This window comes from Girardinichthys multiradiatus, chromosome 23 (genome assembly GCF_021462225.1).
Source record: "Girardinichthys multiradiatus isolate DD_20200921_A chromosome 23, DD_fGirMul_XY1, whole genome shotgun sequence".
Classification (NCBI taxonomy): domain Eukaryota; kingdom Metazoa; phylum Chordata; class Actinopteri; order Cyprinodontiformes; family Goodeidae; genus Girardinichthys; species Girardinichthys multiradiatus.
In genome coordinates this window covers 25549997-25569444 of record NC_061815.1, presented here as the reverse complement: position 1 = coordinate 25569444, position 19448 = coordinate 25549997, and the positions used below count along the sequence as shown (strand labels likewise).

The window sequence follows — 19448 nt, the reverse complement described above, 5'->3', positions numbered from 1 at the left end:
TTGAATTTAACTAAATTTGTGCAGCCTTGAGTGAACATATTTCTGATTTGCCAAAAAACAGACAGATTGTATTTTACAGTATTACACATTTTCTTAATATATTTTATAAATCCAAATAGTGGATCTAAAACGGCACCGAGATATTAGAATTTATCCACAGTTTTAATTTTTTGATCTTTTACAAAAATATGACACTTGGACTATGTTTCCTAGACTTGGTAAAATACATTCCATCTGTTTTGTTAACATTCAGTGTTAGACAGGATGAAGTAAGCCAGTCTGTGACATTGTCCATTACTTTAGTTAGTTTGTTGGCTACACTAATGGGATCCTTTCCGTGTACGTAGACGGTACATTTGTACCTTTACCTCACCACACACTGAAGGGAGATCATTAATTTAGAATGTAAACAATAAAGGCCCAAAGCTGGAGCCCTGTGGGACACCCATATCATAAGCTCTTGGTGTTGAGAGCTTATTGTTGATCCTAATGCACTCCACGCTGTCCCTAAGGTACGATTTTATCCACTCCCATGCACTGTACGATAAATTATACTCTCTGATCTTAGATAGTAATACAGTATGGTTAACTGATTCAAATGCCTTTCGAAGATCCAAAAATATGGCACCCACTACTCTACCTTTGTCCAATTTGGCCTTAACTTGCTCTGTGAAATAACAACATACAGTTTCTGTGGAATGGTTTGTTCTGTATCCAAACTGCATGGGATGTGATAAGATGTTTCTATTTAGATGGTCGGCTAACTGTTTAACAATGACTTTCTCAATAACTTTTGAGACTACAAGAACTATGCTAATAGGTCTATAACTGCATACATCATGTTTATCTCCGGTTTTAAATATTGGAGTAATGAGTGCAGTTGTAAAACTATTTGGAGATAAGCTCTCTTAAATTGATTTATTTGTAATTGGAGGTAATAGTAGTGACAAGAATCTTGGTATGTTGTTTTAAGAGTGCATTATTAGGTCTCCAATTATCTTTACTTTTAGAAATGGTAAGTGACAATAAAAGTTTCTTGATTTTATACTCACTGATTGTTTTGAACCACATAGCATTTTGTGGTTAAAAAAAAAAACATAGCGTTTTGTTCTTTGAATAAGATTATAATTGGATATAAGCTCCTGAAATGTTTTTAAGAAGTCATTATATTCTGATTGACAATTTTTGTCACAAGTGATTTGGCTGTATTTAATTTGCTGTATTTCGTTATGAAATGAGTCCTTATCTTTTTTGGGTAAGATGTTACTAAAATAACATCAACTTGGTATCAGTAAGGCGTTTATATAATGAAGTTAGGAGACGTTTGGACTGTTTGGAGTGTATATTGCATTGCATGCAGAAAAATATCTGCAGTTCATTCAGGTTCTTAAAAAGAGTGAGACTTCAAATAGTTCTGAAACATCTATGATCATCAACAGCTCTGTCGCCTATGATTATCGTCATTAAGCAAGCAAGAATACACTGGGATGGTGAAGAAAATGCCCACTGACTGAATCAAAATATGATTGGCTGAAAAAGGATGTCAATAGGAATCTATGGTGCTATTCAATTGAATAATGGTAATTTTAAATATGTGATTAGAAATGAGAAGCAGATGGTTAATAAGAAGCCAGGAAGAGGAGCAAATGAGGACATCTAGTAGCTGATACAAAACTGCAAATAAAAAGCAAAAAACTAACTCAACTAAATAGCAAAAACTCATAATAAAACCAAACAGGGGAATATAAACCTCTAAACCAAACATTCACACCAAAACCAAATTATGACGATAAAAACAGGTGAGTTGTGCATGCACGTATTTCTGTTAAGCATGCTTTGCTTCTTCTGATGCCTAACAGTAGAATAATCTGATGCAGTGTATTTCCTGAAGCCACTCTCTTTTCCACTGTGCAACCTGCTCACAAAGCTCATATATCAGTTTCAGCGGCTGCTGATCAGATCAGACGATGTAGCCTAAGGAGAGGCGTTAAGATCTTCGGAGAGGAGGGAAAGGGAAGACATAGATGGAGAGGGGTAGTTTAATAGACTGTGGGGGGTTAGGGAAGGAAGGAAAGGAACTCGGGGAATCTTCCAGAGTCATGAATAAAATGTATAAAGTACATTGTAAAATTTTAATGCTGTTTAGTTTCCTCAGAGAGGCCAGATTTGCATCCTCATCTCTTTATTATGACATCTACGGTCAGCACTGCAGGCTTGGATTTTACTTTTGTAATGTTAATGTGAGTATTTGCACAGGCTCAGAATCACCCATTTGTCAGAGAACACACACAAACACACATATTTTATGAATGTTATTTCTGCTGAGAGAAGCTAATGAGATTAGAACCAGTCCTGCTTTAGTTCCCCTATGGATCATTGTTCCTTCTCTCCATTTTTCTGTCACAAACCTTTTAGGAATCCCCTTTCATAGTAGATTTTATGCCTATCACATTAAAATGGAAAAAGGACTGAACCAACATGCTTGATGACTTTGTGATTTTCATAGAAATTAAATACATTTTAGTCTTCACCATCTTCTGGAAAGCAGAGGTGCATCACTGCAGCTTCAACCGCCAGTTTACACTGACCTTCCTCCTTTTATGCAATAACTCGTACTCGTACTCGTCGTCTTCCGCTTTATCCGGGACCGGGTCGCGGGGGCAGCAGACTCAGCAGAGACGCCCAGACGTCCCTCTCTCCAGACACCTCTTCCAGCTCCTCCGGGGGGAGCCCAAGGCGTTCCCAGGCCAGCCGAGAGACATAGTCCCTCCAGCGTGTCCTGGGCCGTCCCCTGGGCCTCCTCCCGGTGGGACGTGCCTGGAACACCTCCCGAGGAAGGCGTCCAGGAGGCATCCAGTATAGATGCCCGAGCCACCTCAACAATAACATACTTACTTTAAAGCTTGTAAACAAGTATGTAATGTACAGTGACATGAAGCCATTAAATCATTTGGCAGTAAAAACAGAGCAACCAGTGCATTGTAGCATATGATGCGTTGTAAACAGAATCTAAGAGTGCAGTAATATTGGCAAAGATCAGTTTAATGGAGACAAGATGGGAGATTACTTTATTATGTCTTAATGATTCCTGTGTACAAAAGACACACATACAGGTCCTTCTCAAAATATTAGCATATTGTGATAAAGTTCATTATTTTCCATAATGTAATGATGAAAATTTAACATTCATATATTTTAGATTCATTGCACACTAACTGAAATATTTCAGGTCTTTTATTGTCTTAATACGAATGATTGTGGCATACAGCTCATGAAAACCCAGAATTCCTATCTCACAAAATTAGCATATTTCATCCGACCAAAAAAAGAAAAGTGTTTTTAATACAAAAAACGTCAACCTTCAAATAATCATGTACAGTTATGCACTCAATACTTGGTCGGGAATCCTTTGGCGGAAATGACTGCTTCAATGCGGCGTGGCATGGAGGCAATCAGCCTGTGGCACTGCTGAGGTCTTATGGAGGCCCAGGATGCTTCGATAGCGGCCTTTAGCTCATCCAGAGTGTTGGGTCTTGAGTCTCTCAACGTTCTCTTCACAATATCCCACAGATTCTCTATGGGGTTCAGGTCAGGAGAGTTGGCAGGCCAATTGAGCACAGTGATACAATGGTCAGTAAACCATTTACCAGTGGTTTTGGCACTGTGAGCAGGTGCCAGGTCGTGCTGAAAAATGAAATCTTAATCTCCATAAAACTTTTCAGCAGATGGAAGCATGAAGTGCTCCAAAATCTCCTGATAGCTAGCTGCATTGACCCTGCCCTTGATAAAACACAGTGGACCAACACCAGCAGCTGACACGGCATCCCAGACCATCACTGACTGTGGGTATTTGACACTGGACTTCTGGCATTTTGGCATTTCCTTCTCCCCAGTCTTCCTCCAGACTCTGGCACCTTGATTTCCGAATGACATGCAGAATTTGCTTTCATCCGAAAAAAGTACTTTGGACCACTGAGCAACAGTCCAGTGCTGCTTCTCTGTAGCCCAAGTCAGGCGCTTCTGCCGCTGTTTCTGGTTCAAAAGTGGCTTCACCTGGGGAATGCGGCACCTGTAGCCCATTTCCTGCACACGCCTGTGCACGGTGGCTCTGGATGTTTCTACTCCAGACTCAGTCCACTGCTTCCGCAGGTCCCCCAAGGTCTGGAATCGGCCCTTCTCCACAATCTTCCTCAGGGTCCGGTCACTGCTTCTCGTTGTGCAGCGTTTTCTGCCACACTTTTTCCTTCCCACAGACTTCCCACTGTGGTGCCTTGATACAGCACTCTGGGAACAGCCTATTCGTTCAGAAATTTCTTTCTGTGTCTTGCCCTCTTGCTTGAGGGTGTCAATAGTGGCCTTCTGGACAGCAGTCAGGTTGGCAGTCTTACCCATGATTGGGGTTTTGAGTGATGAACCAGGCTGGGAGTTTTAAAGGCCTCAGGAATCTTTTGCAGGTGTTTAGAGTTAACTCGTTGATTCAGATGATTAGGTTCATAGCTCGTTTAGAGACCCTTTTAATGATATGCTAATTTTGTGAGATAGGAATTTTGGGTTTTCATGAGCTGTATGCCAAAATCATCCGTATTAAGACAATAAAAGACCTGAAATATTTCAGTTAGTGTGCAATGAATCTAAAATATATGAATGTTAAATTTTCATCATTACATTATGGAAAATAATTAACTTTATCACAATATGCTAATATTTTGAGAAGGACCTGTACATATTTGGAGGGAGAATTATTAATAGGTTTGTATACTTCAGAGCACTTCTTGATGATCGTTTGTTTTTTCCTGTTTACTCACTGGCATTTAATATGTACCACTTACCATTCACAAGCTCCACAAAGAAACTGTATGCCTGATTTTAATCGGGCGTGTTATGGTTTTAATGTAGAGCAATAAATAGTTTCAGCCAGAATTCATGATTTAGTTCAAGATAACTCTTCCAGTGTGGGTGCAGGTCCCTACTGATGCAGCTGTATTATTACTTTTTTTCGCTTGGGTTTAGCTTGGGCAGCAAGTTAGACTGAGTATTACTTTTATTTATTTGTGCAATTAGCTCTTTGTTCTTTCATTGCTTTGTTTAAGAAGTTCTGACACAATTGGGTATGAGCTGATGAGCATAAAAACCTTAAGCAATAAAAAGAATATTCATATTACTGCTCAAGTAGAGCCTGCTGTCGTTTGTTTAACAGACTTTCTGATATCCTGATAGCTTGCCAATTGTAGTTTTGAAACAGTGTTACCTTTTAACAGTAGTGATAGTTGGTGGTTTCCTAGTTTAACCACGATGCATGGCCATGTTTTTGGTGATCAAAATATAAAAATATTTCCAAACTGCTAAAACGGTTTTCTTCAAAGCAAATTAAACATCTGGGACATTTCTTTCAGCCAGCTGACCAGCAGTATACACCAACAAGTGGGGGAGGGGTGGTTATGTGTTACACTGTTGCTCCCTAAGCTCAGAGGAAAAAAATAAGATGGAAAGTTTTAGTGATTGTGGAACCTTACCTTTCTAAAACCTTGGAATACCTTTCCAGTGCCTAGCAACAACATATAATCTATTCTAAAAAAATAGTTAATTATTTTTTATTTCTAATATTTTATGTCATGGCATAATAACCGCATTTTACTTTTGATCGGGTTTAAATTCATGTAAATACAACAATCAGATGAACAACATATTACATTCTGTCTTCTTTTTACAAAAATCCTTAAGAAAATGTAAAAGTATGTGGCAGCCTGCTACAAGTCTGGAGAATTCAGGTGTACATTAATTCAATACCAAGGAGAAAAACTCTTCATGGATCTAAATCTTTTACTCAGATTCTGGTAATAACAACAGACAGTTAAATGTTGTGTGGCTGAAGTCATATTTAAAATTATGCCAGTGTTGGTTGGACAATTTTAGTTGATGTTCGAACTTGAAACTTTAGGACAGCAGGAAAATACATCAATTAGCAATAACATGACCATTGAAAGGTGAATTAAATAACACTGATTATGAAATCTATTAGAGGGTGGAATGCATAAGAATGCATATAAACGTTTTGTCCTCAACGTTTTTGTTTTGGAAGCAAGTAAAAATGGGGTTGCACAAAGATCTGAGTGGGTATGACTATGGCTGAATTGTGATGGCTAGACGACTGGGTCTGAGCATCTCCAAAACTCCACCCTTGGGGGGGGGTAGTCCCCATCTGTAATGGTCAGTATCCACAAAAGTAGTGCAAGGAAGCACTAACAATGGGCATATGAGCATCAGAACTGCACCACAGAACAATAGAACAGAGTGGCCTGCTCTGATGAATCCCATCGTCTCAACTTATTGAGAAACACATGGCACCAGGATGTACTTTGGGAAGAAGGTAAGCCAGCAGAGGCAGTGGGATGTTTTGGGCAATGTTCTGTTGGAATACCCTGTGTCCTTCTATCCCTGTAGATGTACTATGAAGCATACCACCCAGCTAAACACAGTTGAAGACCATCTACACCTTTTATGGAATTAGTTTTCCCTTGTTGCAGTGGCCTTTTTTAGCAGGATAATATGCACTACCACAAAGCAAAAATGGTTCAGGAATTGGTTTGACAAATACAAGTGTGAGTTGTTGACTTGGTCTCCAAATTTCCTGGATCTTAGTCCGAGGTGCATCTGTGGAGGACAAAACTTTTACCTTACAGCACTTGAAAGATCTGAACATTTTAGTGAGAGACACCACAGAACATCTTCAGGGGCCAAATGAAATTCATACTTTGATGGGTGAGGGCTGCTTTGGCTAGTTGAGATAGTTGAGATTGACAGTGTCAGGCTCAGCTACATTGTCATTAAGGTATGCCTGATCTGTGCACATTTTTTATTATTATTAGCAGGGGATTCATTTATATATAAAAACAGATGTGAAATTAAGCCTTTAACTATGCATCTTTAAAAACTACTGGAATACAGAGAACAAAATGATACACAGGTTTCTGAGTGGCCAGCACTGACTTCTAATTGTTAATCTACCCAACTAAGACTGGTGTGACATCTGCTGTCTCGCATTACTGCATTTCTAATAACCCCTGATGGATAAGTATGATCATAAATGTTTTTTTTTTAGGTAGTTTGTTATTGTTGCTCAATATTACTCAAGTTTAAAAAATAATAACCATACCTGTTTCTTCACGGCAAGTAGCTTATTTCGGATTAAAACTACTGTATCACTATTTCTGTGCACAACCATGAGACTGAAAAAAGTGACCTTTTCATTTGCTTATATTGCAAACCATGCAGAATGTTTTACAATACAGTGAAGCTTTAACAGTAAGTCAGCAGAAATTGGGTTTACTGTTTGGCACTTGCATTTCCATGTTGCCTGATTTTACTTCTATTTGTTTTATTGATTGAACATTGCAACTTAGTTTAACTCTAGGTACCAAACAGCAGTGTCTAATAATAATGCTCACTTTAACTCAGAGCTGTTTAAATACAGACATGCATTTAAGACCAATTAAAACATGGCATTGTTAAATAGACTTGTGCAGTTTTATGTATGAGGAATCCCATTCACACTGCATTCGCACTGCATCAATGCATTTTAAATAGTTTTTAATTAAATGTTTAAATTAATTTATCAAGTCATTCAGATTTTTTGCTCGGTAATAGCTCCAGCAGAGTGTTCCTTACTTTGAACAGAAACACTTTGATCAGTTTGACTCCCGCTGCTGAACGTAGCAGTTTCACCTCCATCAAAGATTATATGATAATAAAAGCACAGTTTTCTCTCCTTGTAATCGCTTTAAAATGTTTGAATGACATTGGGACAGTGTCGCAGTGAGCTACGCAGGCTATTAATGCTTCAGAGATGTGCACATTCAAATATTAATAGGGGTCTTTTGTGAGGAAAGGTCATCCCTATGCCTTCAGCTGAATAGTAATGGGGTCACCAGCAATTCTTTGATCCCCAAGTAACAGTAGCTTGTCTACAGTACAACCTTTTCTGTTGGATCCTGCAGCTGAATGCCATGAATGCAACATCCTTGTGGGTGCAGGTCAGAATTAACTTAGCAAAAGATGCAAACAAATTACAGGCTGCGCAGATGGTTGAGGAATAAGACATTAACAGTCTCCATTGTATAGGATATAAGTCAGATATCCCATACAGGCAATGTTATTTTCTGTAAATCATCAGGCTGTAAACAAGCAAGCAGTGCAAATGAGCTAAAACACATGTGATTTTTAACAGGAATAAAAATGACATATGTAGAGTCAGTTTACTCTATTGAATTTTATTTGCATTGTTCAAAATTATAAATTGAAAAAACAATACCCTGAGAAAGAGTAGCAGTCTGTACAACACTTTGTTCAGTGGCAGAAAGCATAGAAATTGAGGCAAACGGACAGTTAACGTTTTCCCGTAGCCCACAGGACCCAGAGGAATTTTAAGTACTGCACACTAGCCTTAGGGGCCCTTTAGGGAAACAGGCTTTTACCAAACAAACCCATGCTTTCACACACTTTGTCCTTTTTACACAATATTTTCAATGAACACAGATTCTTCTTTTCGCTGTCCAAACTTGGAAAGTTTGTGTTCAAGTTAAGTTCCGATAAAGCCAAATATGAAAATGACCAGGGTGTTGGAGGCCACTAGCAATATTTTATATTATTTATACATGAATGTCAAAATATATAAAATGTACTAATTCTGCCCCATATGTTACTGTCAGCTAACAGACAAAAGCACATAAATGAAAATTTCAAATCTAGTGGTACAATCAAACGGTAAGGCAAACGATAAGTGGGAACATTTAAATGTTAAATACGCCTCTAAGCATATGGAGGCTTCCTCATTTTTACCAAGCTGATCTAAAATCAGGTCAGAAAAGCTTTTACAAAAACACAAGACATTAGAAAAGAAATGTGCTTTTTTTTAATGAGTTGACATGATTTTAGGAGGTCAGATATTTCCGAAACACATCCAGCAACTCTTTGGTGCACTGACTGTGTACAGTGTATCACAAAAGTGAGTACATCCCTCACATTCCTGCAGATATTTAAGTATATGTTTTCATGGGACAACACTCACAAAATGACACTTTGACACAATGAAAAGCAGTCTGTGTGCAGCTTATATAACAGTATAAATTTATTCTTCTCTCAAAATAACTCAAGATACAGCCACTAATGTCTGAACCACCGGCAACAAAAGTGAGTACACCCCTAAGAGACTACGTCCAAATTGAGCACTCTTGTCATTTTCCCTCCAAAATGTCATGTGACTCGTTAGTGTTACTAGGTCTCAGGTGTGAATAGGGAGAAGGTGTGTTTAATTTTGTAGTACAGCTCTCGCACTCTCTCATACAGGTCACTGAAAGTCCTAACATGGCACCTCATGGCAAAGAACTCTCTGAGGTTCTTAAAAGACAAATTGTTGCGCTACATGAAGATGGCCAAGGCTACAAGAGGATTGCCAACACCCTAAAACTGAGCTGCAGCACCGTGGCCAAGATCATCCAGCGTTTTAAAAGAGTGCACGTGCTCAGCGTCACATCCAAATGCTGTCTTTGAAAGATAGGCGCAGGAGTGCTGTCAGCATTGCTGCAGATATTGAAGCAGACGGGGGTCAGCCGGTCAGTCCTCAGACCATACGCCGTACATTACATGAAATTGGTCTACATGGCTGTCATCCCAGAAGAAAGCCTCTTCTGAAGTCTGTCCACAAGAAAGCCCACAAACAGTTTGCTGAAGACATGTCAACAAAGGACATGGATTACTGGAACCATGTCCTATGATCTGATGAGACCAAGATTAATTTTTTTTGGTTCAGATGGTCTCAAGCATGTGTGGCGGCAATCAGGTGAGGAGTACAAAGATAAGTGTGTGATGCATACAGTCAAGCATGGTGGTGGGAATGCCATGGTCTGGGGCTGCATAAGTGCATGAACTCCAATATGTACTGTGAAATACTAAAGCAGAGCATGATCCCCTCCCTCCGGAAACTGGGTCGCATGGCAGTGTTCCAGCATGATAATGACCCCAAACACACCTCTAAGACGACCACTGCTTTATTGAAGAGGCTGAGGGTAAAGGTGATGGAGTGGCCAAGCATGTCTCTAGACCTAAACCCAATAGAACATCTTTGGGGCATCCTCAAACGTAAGGTGGAGGAGCGCAAAGTCTTGAATATCCGCCAGCTCCGTGATGTCGTCAATGAGGAATGGAAGAGCATTCCAGTGGCAACCTGTGAAGCTCTGGTAAACTCCATGCCCAGGAGAGTTAAGGCAGTTCTGGTGAATAATGGTGGCCACACAAAATATTGACACTTCAGGAACTTTCACTAAAGGGTGTACTCACTTTTGTTGCTGGTGGTTCAGACATTAATGGCTGTATCTTGAGTTATTTTGATGGAAGAATAAATTTACACTGCTATATAAGCTGCACACAGACTACTTTTCATTGTGTCAAAGTGTCATTTTGTCAGTGTTGTCCCATGAAAACATATACTTAAATATCTGTAGGAATGTGAGGGGTGTACTCACTTCTGTTGCTGGTGGTTCAGACATTAATGGCTGTATCTTGAGTTATTTTGACGGAAGAATAAATTTACACTGCTATATAAGCTGCACACAGACTACTTTTCATTGTGTCAAAGTGTCATTTTGTCAGTGTTGTCCCATGAAAACATATACTTAAATATCTGTAGGAATGTGAGGGGTGTACTCACTTTTGTGATACACTGTATATCTTTTCAATTGAGCCCATTTTAAATGAAAGGCTGGTCCAGCCCATTTCATGACTTCTTACTGCACTGGGTTTGTTTAGTTCTGTTTGCTATTCCAGAACCATGCCGCCACAAATATACCTTTTAAGCACAATTAACGCACATTATTAATAAATGAAGAGCCAAGCAGTAAGTAACCCTTACAGCTTCACACTAGCACACAGAAATCTAAGATTACTACATTGAGCAAACACAGCACCATATTTGGAGTCATGTGTGAATCGGTAGACAGGTCTTGCAACAACCAGAAATTAATCATTTAAAGTATTGAAACAAAAAATGTCAGTAAATATTTTAGTTTAACCTTATTAAAATGGGCAACCCTGTATCTTCACCTGGTGGTATGAGTCTGTATTCATGATGCAGAGCACGGTCGGGGTTAGAGACGATGTTATAAGCTAATGTCACCATATTATTATAGTAGGGAGATTCCGAAAGTTTTTTGTCTGGGTGGTCTATAATCTTCTGAGGTATTAAACAAAAAATAACTTTTTTACTTCATTAGGATCTCAGGTATCAAAGGAAATACATATGGCTTTTATAAGACTGCAGAGGGTCAGTCATGACTCCTAAGTATTTATAGAACAATATCTGATTGATTTCTTCATTATGGATGGCAATGGGAATTTTATGACGATCAGATAGCAATCAAAAATCTATTTCTTGATTTATTTTTTTAATAAATGTTTTTGTATTTATAATGAGCAGTTTCAGCAGTCCATTAAACAACGTCATCAACACCATGTTGATTAAACCCCAGTTTGCCTGAGGCAAATAAAGTAAGTAAAACTGTTTCAATATGTTTTGATTTAGTGAATTATAAGGCAATAATTGATGTAAAGCATGAATAAAACAACTGAATTCACACATCCCTGTAGAGCACCAACATTGGTTGTGACAGCAGATCCTATAGTTTTGTTAATTTTAACAATCTGGAACCTGTTTGCCAGGAAAGATGCATACCAGTGAATCAAAAGTTAAATGGAGATTAAAAAAAAAGTGCTCTCGCATATGTGTGATGCTTATCTAAGTGTTTGATGGTGATAGGAACCAGGGTGGCAGCAGCATCTTCTGCTCCTTGTCCCTGCCTAATAAGGATTAATTTTGCCCTGAGGTACACTGACAAGATGAAGTAAAATCATCTGTAGAGCCTTCACTAACACAGAGTATAGGACAAAAGCCATGTTTTCCATAATAGGTACTAAGTGCAGATCAACAGAAGACTGAAATATTGGTTGCCATGCTGGTGATAATTCATCCATAAGGTTCTTCAGGAGAAAAGCACTGCAGCCATCTGGACAAGCAGTTTTTATTGAATTTGTGAATATGAACGTTTTCATAATGGCTTCATCACCACTGATAATTCTGTCAGGAGAAGTAAATTCAACAATCTTAAGTATTTCTATGCACTTTCGCAAAGCAAAGGCCCTTTGCTACTGAGATTTAAGTAAAAATAATTGCAAGCTACATTACTACTTTCCTCCAAACTGACATTTAATGACTGAATGTGCAGCAGAAAGACAACAAACACACTTGTTTACCAGATTATACAGTAATCTGTGCCTGAGACCTGACCCAACATTGTTGGATTCAATTTGGTGCCCCAATTCCACTTCACATTATTTATGAAATGCATAGGAGTAAGTAAATTGTAGAAATAAGGTTATTTCTGTGACTTATTTATTTGGCCGGGCCATCATGTCTAAATATTTCAGTGTAGAAGTGGGAAAGAGGGGCTGATTGTTAAATATTTATTGATTTACTTTGCTGTTAGATGATGTATAAAATGTGTTAATTATGATTTTTCATTTACAGATAATGAAAACACAACATTTAAGATTAGGACATTACATCAGACCAATAAAAAATAATTTTTCATACCAAAATGTGAGTTTATTGAAAAGTATGCTTAATACCTGCTTAAAGGTTGCTCTTTTCAAAAGGCACTTTTAACTTGACAAATGAGTCTCATCGCAAGGCATGTTCTAATGTACGGAGATATACCTGTATTCTTCATTGTCTCGAGCCGGACATGTAAAATCAAAGTTTAATGTCAGACACGCCTGGATTTTGAAGAGAAGTAGGGTACGTTGAGCTGCATCTGGAATTTAAAGCTTCCTATCACTGTGTGCCCATTGTAGCGAAACTCTACTGTCAACATTCATGTCTGACCTCATCGGATCAGTGCATTATGACATTATTCAGAAGTTTTCCCCGATGCAACAATATAGTTTTATCTTCTTCTAGAGTGTTCTGATTTTCCAGCTGTGGAAAAAGATTGCATGTGCCTAGATACTGGCATTCAATCCAGTGACAAGGTGCATACACATTATATCAGCATGCAGCTTAGTTCTGATGCCAAAAGACACTGAAATACATCAACCTGTGGCTGAATTCTCTTTATTATTACATACCTTTTTGTATTTTGTTTGCACTGTCCCTACAAAGTCCTCATCCTTTCAGTGAATAAATGTATTTATATGTGTAGTGATGTTGGATAAATAGGTGGATGGATGGATAGTTGCTACTACACACCATTAAAGCTCCCGCCTTACTTTTCACACAACTCTGATGCTTCTCCCAACTCTTTTTCCTCCATTTTTGTGCTTTATGCTGTGTTGCTGCTCTGCCTGTACAATTTGCCCTGATTGTGTCTCAAATTACATGCCACATCAAATAAGGCCGCCTCATGAGGTTGGCAGTGTAACAGTCCTGGTATTTTACCCCCTTCTGAATCAGGTTTGCATTAAATGGATCTCTGGGTTAAGCTCAGTATTCAGAATGAGTAACAAAGGCTTGTAATAAATCTGTTACATGGCACATTGAACCATAATTACTAACCTTTCTTTATTTTCTCTTTCCCTCCTCTCCTGCTCTGCCCTCTTCAATTATTTAAAGGAAGCAGAGGTAAGTATTGTCTTTGTTTGTTTAACCTAATGGTTGTTTTTTTTTTTTACTTTCCCAGTAGCCTCATACATTTGAGGGTTTGTCTGACACTTTAAAATTGCTTATTGAAATGCACAACACATTTAATATCTGGTCAGGCAGACCTGGGCATAGTTTAGCATGTACAAATCTTACTTCATTGGTTTAACAGATTTTCTTTGAAGAAAATGTATACCAAAGGCATAAAGGAAACCGAAGCTCGATCAAATTATTCCCATTTGTCCATAGGAAATTTAGGAACACTGTGTGAAGAAAGGTAGAGCTGAGGGATTACAGAGCCTTGTTTAAGTGAGTCTGTATGAAAAAAACCAGCTCCCAGTGCTACAAAATATGACATCTAAGCTTTCTATGAAAGTGTGTACACCTTTTAAGGGTTGTGCTTTGGAAAGGTATTTATACCCCTTTAACCTTTTCGCAATTTGTCACATTAAACCACAAACCTCAACATGTTTTATTGAGATTTTATGTGACTGCAGAGCATGCCGTTGCACTGAATTATAAAGAAAAAAGGAAAAGTTCATGTTTTCCAATTTTTTTTTGCTTGCAGAAATCTCATTCATTTTCATTTGGCCCATTTACTCTGATACCCCTTAATGGAATCCAGTGCAGAACAATTGCCTAAAGAAGACACCTATTTAGTAATTCACTGACTTGTGTCCAAAGTTCATTTCAGTATAAATTAAATATTTCTGTGCTGCCCTAAGAGGTTTGTTACAGAATATTAGTGAACAAATAGCATAATGAAGGCGAAGGAAGTCTGGGTCAGACAGAAGCAGAAATAAAGCTGTGGAGAAGTTTTTGGAAGGGTTATGCTAGAAAACGGTATGCAAAGCCTTGGACATCTTGGAGAGCACTGTGCAATCCATCATTGGGAAATGGAATATGGCAGAACTTGAAACATACCAAGGCATTTCTGTCCACCTAAACTATCGGACAAGGAGAGCATTATTCAGAGAAGCAACCAAAAGGCCTGTGGTACCTTTGAAGCAACGGTTAAAAAAATCTGTCAACAAGACAACTATTAGTCACCCTCTGCATCTCCACAAATATGGCCTTTATGGAAGAATGTCGATAAATAAACCCTTTGATAAAATTAAGCTGTTAGATGTCACTTGTATTAGCAAACAAGCCATGTAGGGGACCCAGAATGTGCATGCATATTTGTGCATAGCCTGCATGCGATAGCTGACCTAGGCTGTGTAGCCAAATTGTTCTTGGTGAACTTTGATGATTATGTGGAAACAATTTTCACAGAATTTACCAATAGAAACTATCTATCTATATCTATATCGAGATAGATAGATAGATAGATAGAGATAGATAGATAGAGATAGATAGATAGAGATAGATAGATAGAGATAGATAGATAGAGATAGATAGAGATATGCATGTCTAAATAGGACCTTGATTTTTGTTTTTGCAGATTTAAATAGTAAGAAATCATTGCGTTTAATTACATCAGAGCTAAAGAGCTGCACATAAAATAAGATTTCAACAAAACTGGGAGCATTAATTAAGTCCCAGGGCTAATTAGATTTAAACTTTTCAGCTTGGAACCTTTTACGTTCTGTGTTTGAAAATGTTCATATAGTAAGCACTTGGTGTATGACAGTTATTAGAATTGTTACATTCATTCTTTAAACTTTAGAATCCAGCCATCCATCTCAGTACTCCGACCCCCTACTCCCACAGCACTGCCATCTCTCTTATTCAGTAATGATGGAGATAGAGATCCTACTTTGAAACCCAGCGGGCTTCTCTGCCTCCATCACGTCGTGTCACTGACACTGGTTGACGCCCCACTGATAAACATGTGGTTCGCCCTGGGAAATACTTGAATTTCAGACACTGCCACTTCAAGTCTAGAAGTGTGCTGTGTCTGTGCACTCACACTTCTTATTTTAACCACTTTGTGATCTTTTATCAGAAACATTGACCTTGTTTTCTTAGGTCACTGGAGACCATGAAAACCAGTGGGGGCTTTTTAAGCCACATTTAAAAATATACTCTTTAAACCTCATATTTTTAAAAGACACAAGCCCAGGCTGTTTAAAAAGCTTTGTAATCTGTTTATATGGCAGGATACCCTAGAAGTGTGCATTTGTTTCTACAGCAGGTTATCTACGTATGACTAAATTTTCATAAAGAATCACATTTAACTCTTATGCTTCCATTAATAGGTTAGACTGTCCTGTATGTTAGACTGTTAACTGATCTTGTCTTAATAGTAATATTTAAACGCTTTATTTTCTTAGAGATGTTTTCAATTAATTTGCACAAGACAAACCATATCTAAAAGGGCACACAATCCCCTCTGAATGAATTTACTAAATCAAAGAGCTTTTATCTTGAGAAATCCAAATCTGTTTTCAGTTGGGCTTAATTAAAAGAAGCTTGTTATTGTTTCTTTTTCAGTTAATTTATCTGATTTGTTCTCTTTACATAAGCACTGTCATTTTGTTTGCAATAGATCTGACCCACATACAGAGAACACTCTGGAGAACAGAATATAAAGAAGATGTTTATTGTGACAAAGATAATCAGGAACATAATGGATGATTCTCCAACTGTATGGAAAGAAGGGAAGAGAACTGGTGAAAATAGGAAACTGAATGATGTGGAACTAAGAACAAGGAATTAATGCAATTAAGAAAACAGCTTACTAAATAGGTGTGGTCAGGTCACCAGGGGAAGAGGCATTCAGGATCCAGGTTTGTAGAAGTTTCTTTAGGTACCGTTTAGTGTGAGCTCGGAGCAAACAGGAATGAGTTCGGTGTGCAGATACTTACGTTGGAGGGTGGACAGGGTAAGCTTACGGCTTGGTCCAGGAGGCGAAGGTAGCAGGAAACTGCCAGCTAGATTCGAATCCAAACGAAGACAGTAGATAGGAAATGAAGTCCTCAGAACGTAGATAGCCTTGATCATCCAGGATGAACTCCGGACACGTAGTCAGTATTCAGTGACATAAATCCAGGGTTCAGGTTTACTTAGCCACTGTGGTCAAAACACTCTGGCATCAAAGTGCTGGCAGCCTCCTGCTTAAGTACTCCTCAAAGTAATCAGTAGAATAAGTCGCACCTGTCACCCAGCACACCTGAGAACTCCAGCACCATCTGAAAACACTGAACACATGTAGCAAGCACAAAACACATACACAACCCAGATCCTGACGAGCACAAATGCAATAATAACAGTAATGAAACACAAATTATATCTGTTTTTAAAGAACAACTAAATCACTTTTGTTTCTTGCTGAGAGTTGTTCCCAGTACTGGGTTTATACAGTTTCTTTTTCTCTTAGGACCCTGCATTTTCACTGTGTTTATACTAGATATTGTTATAGCCCAGTTTCTCGTGTTTTCATTCAGGATGACTACTTCAAAAGCTGGGCTCCTGCCAAATCTCTGGACCAAGGTGAGTTGGTCTTTATGTGCAATGTACACTGACTGTGAGACTCAGTGTATGTAAAGAATAAAAAAAACTAGTCAATAATTATTGCAATTAGATAAATGTAAATAAGAGAGTAAATCAGAAAATGGTATTTTCCATTGGCACAATTGTTATCACTGTTGCCTTCAAGCAAGAAGGTCTTGGCTTCAAGGGTGGCCTGGGCTCTATCTGCATGGAGTGTACATGCATGGGTTCTCTCTGGGAACTGTAGCTTCCTCCTGAAGCTAAAAGAACATGCATGTTAGGTAACTGATCTCTCTAAACTGTCCTTAGGCTGGAGGTGTGTGTATGGTTGTATGTCTCTATGGTTGCGTCTATGGTTGATGTACCCGGCCTCTCACCCAATTACTCTTTGTTAGTTAGATGGATCATAAAATGTTGACATTATGAAAGTTTGATACATTTCTGTAAATGACACCTTTAAAAATGTATATGTGTCATCAGATTACCATGGTCAAATTAAAGATCCAACCTGCCACTCTCAGACGAAAATAGATTGCTTATATTAAGAAACAGGCCATGATCTACCAAGGCTCTAGTTTGCAATAACTGTCCAATAGTGAAGCCAGTTTTCCACTGGGATGGACAAATAGGGTTCTGAACCTCTTGAACCTGACTTGAAATCTGTATGATTCGATTGAATTGACTTAGTGAAGTGCCTTGAAATGACATGTGTTGTGAATTGGCGCTATATAAATAAAACTGAATTGAATTGAACATGAACAAAGTCTCTGCTCCAAATTTAATGCCTGCAGGCTTGACTAAAATTGTCAGCTGCCCAAGTGGACAAGCCAAATACCTACCTAAAAGAAGGTTTTACAGTCAGACTGAACAAATATTGAGCTATTTGGCCTCAATGGCTACAAGTATGTTTAGAGGTTGTGAGACCAGGTTTAACAACCTAAGAACACTGCACCAACTATATAGCATGTTGACTGTAGCATCATGCTGTGGGGCTATCTTCACCTGAAATTAACAGTTACTGCAGATTATTAAAACTTGGACACAGATGGTTTTTCTATCGGGGCGAATTCCAAATACGAATCAAAAATGTTTTTATTGAATGGACATTGTAAGCTGTCATCCTTATTACTGTGCCAAGAAATCAACTCTACCAATTCTGCAAAGAAGAGTAGTTAAAATACTTTAGAAATTACACCAGAAACTTGCTGATGGCTATAAAAAGTATGTGGTCAAGTTCCAACAAATATTTCATAAAATATTTGAGCCATCTTTTCAAATTTTGTCCAATGCCTCAATGAAAGGAAATCCACCTAAATTCCTATTTTAAAATATTTGGAACTTGAAAAATCCATGCTAATGATTAGTGCATGTAAATACAAATTGAAACAGTTTGTATTGACTAATAAAAATAGGCTGCTTCTTTCTTTTGCAACCTTTACCTTTACCTTGCTTTGTTTGCATGTGTATGCTTTGCTTATCATGTTGGTGAATAAAAGAAATACCCAGCCTGCTTTGTAAGTGATTCTCAAGTATGTAATGTTCTTAGATCCACAGTAAATCTCAACTAAACATAGTGATTGCAAACATCAACTCCCTCACACCCTAACTCTCAATCTCATCTTCACACTCACTGTTTGGTGGTTTGTTGAGGCTCTAATTGAACTGCAGCTCTCTGAAGAGCATTCCAGACTTTAAATCCTCCCACCACTGAGCTCATTCTGTTCTTTGCTGGCTTGCTTTTGCATATCTAGCACACTAACTGCAACTCTTCAGGGAAAGACTTGCTGAGCAGGTTTATCTGGGCCAGCTCCTCACGGATACTCAGACTAATGAGAACAGCCTTGCCTTGGTGCATCAAAATCCAGTGTTGCTCTTAGAGATGACTGAAAGGAAAAGGTAACAAGCACACCGTTCTCTTAACCGGGTTCTAAATACACATGAGAAAAGAATAAATCCTATCTGCCAAAGTCAATGAGGTGTTAGGTCTGATATAGATGCTTAAAAAATTCCTTATTACCGAATATTTGTGACTGTGGAAGCAGTATTTTTCTATTCCTTTAAGTTTAAGACAAAACACAACCTGCTTTATTTAAGTTTTTTCTGCAGGGACAGAATCCTGGCACAAATGGGGCACTAGCTTTATTATTGTACATACTGACTGTACTCTAACACTAAAATTGGAGATCTTCCAATTTGATCATCTTGATTAAAACAGTGCAACATTCTCATTTAGTTGTAACTTCACTGCCAGTTGACAGAACTGTCCTATTAATATACTCACATAGCATACAACCTTTATTTAAATCATTACCCACAAGAGTAACGCTGC

General features: G+C 38.3%; 1 protein-coding gene across 1 annotated transcript in view; it reads left to right on the top strand.

Annotated features, from left to right (window-relative positions):
• spock1 (SPARC (osteonectin), cwcv and kazal like domains proteoglycan 1) overlaps nucleotides 1-19448 on the top strand; it is a 169695-nt gene that overhangs the window by 66318 nt on the left and 83929 nt on the right. The window contains exons 3-4 of the mRNA XM_047353867.1: nucleotides 13658-13666; nucleotides 17074-17119. Coding sequence (XP_047209823.1) covers nucleotides 13658-13666; nucleotides 17074-17119 — 55 coding nt within the window. The remainder of the gene's footprint in view (nucleotides 1-13657; nucleotides 13667-17073; nucleotides 17120-19448) is intronic.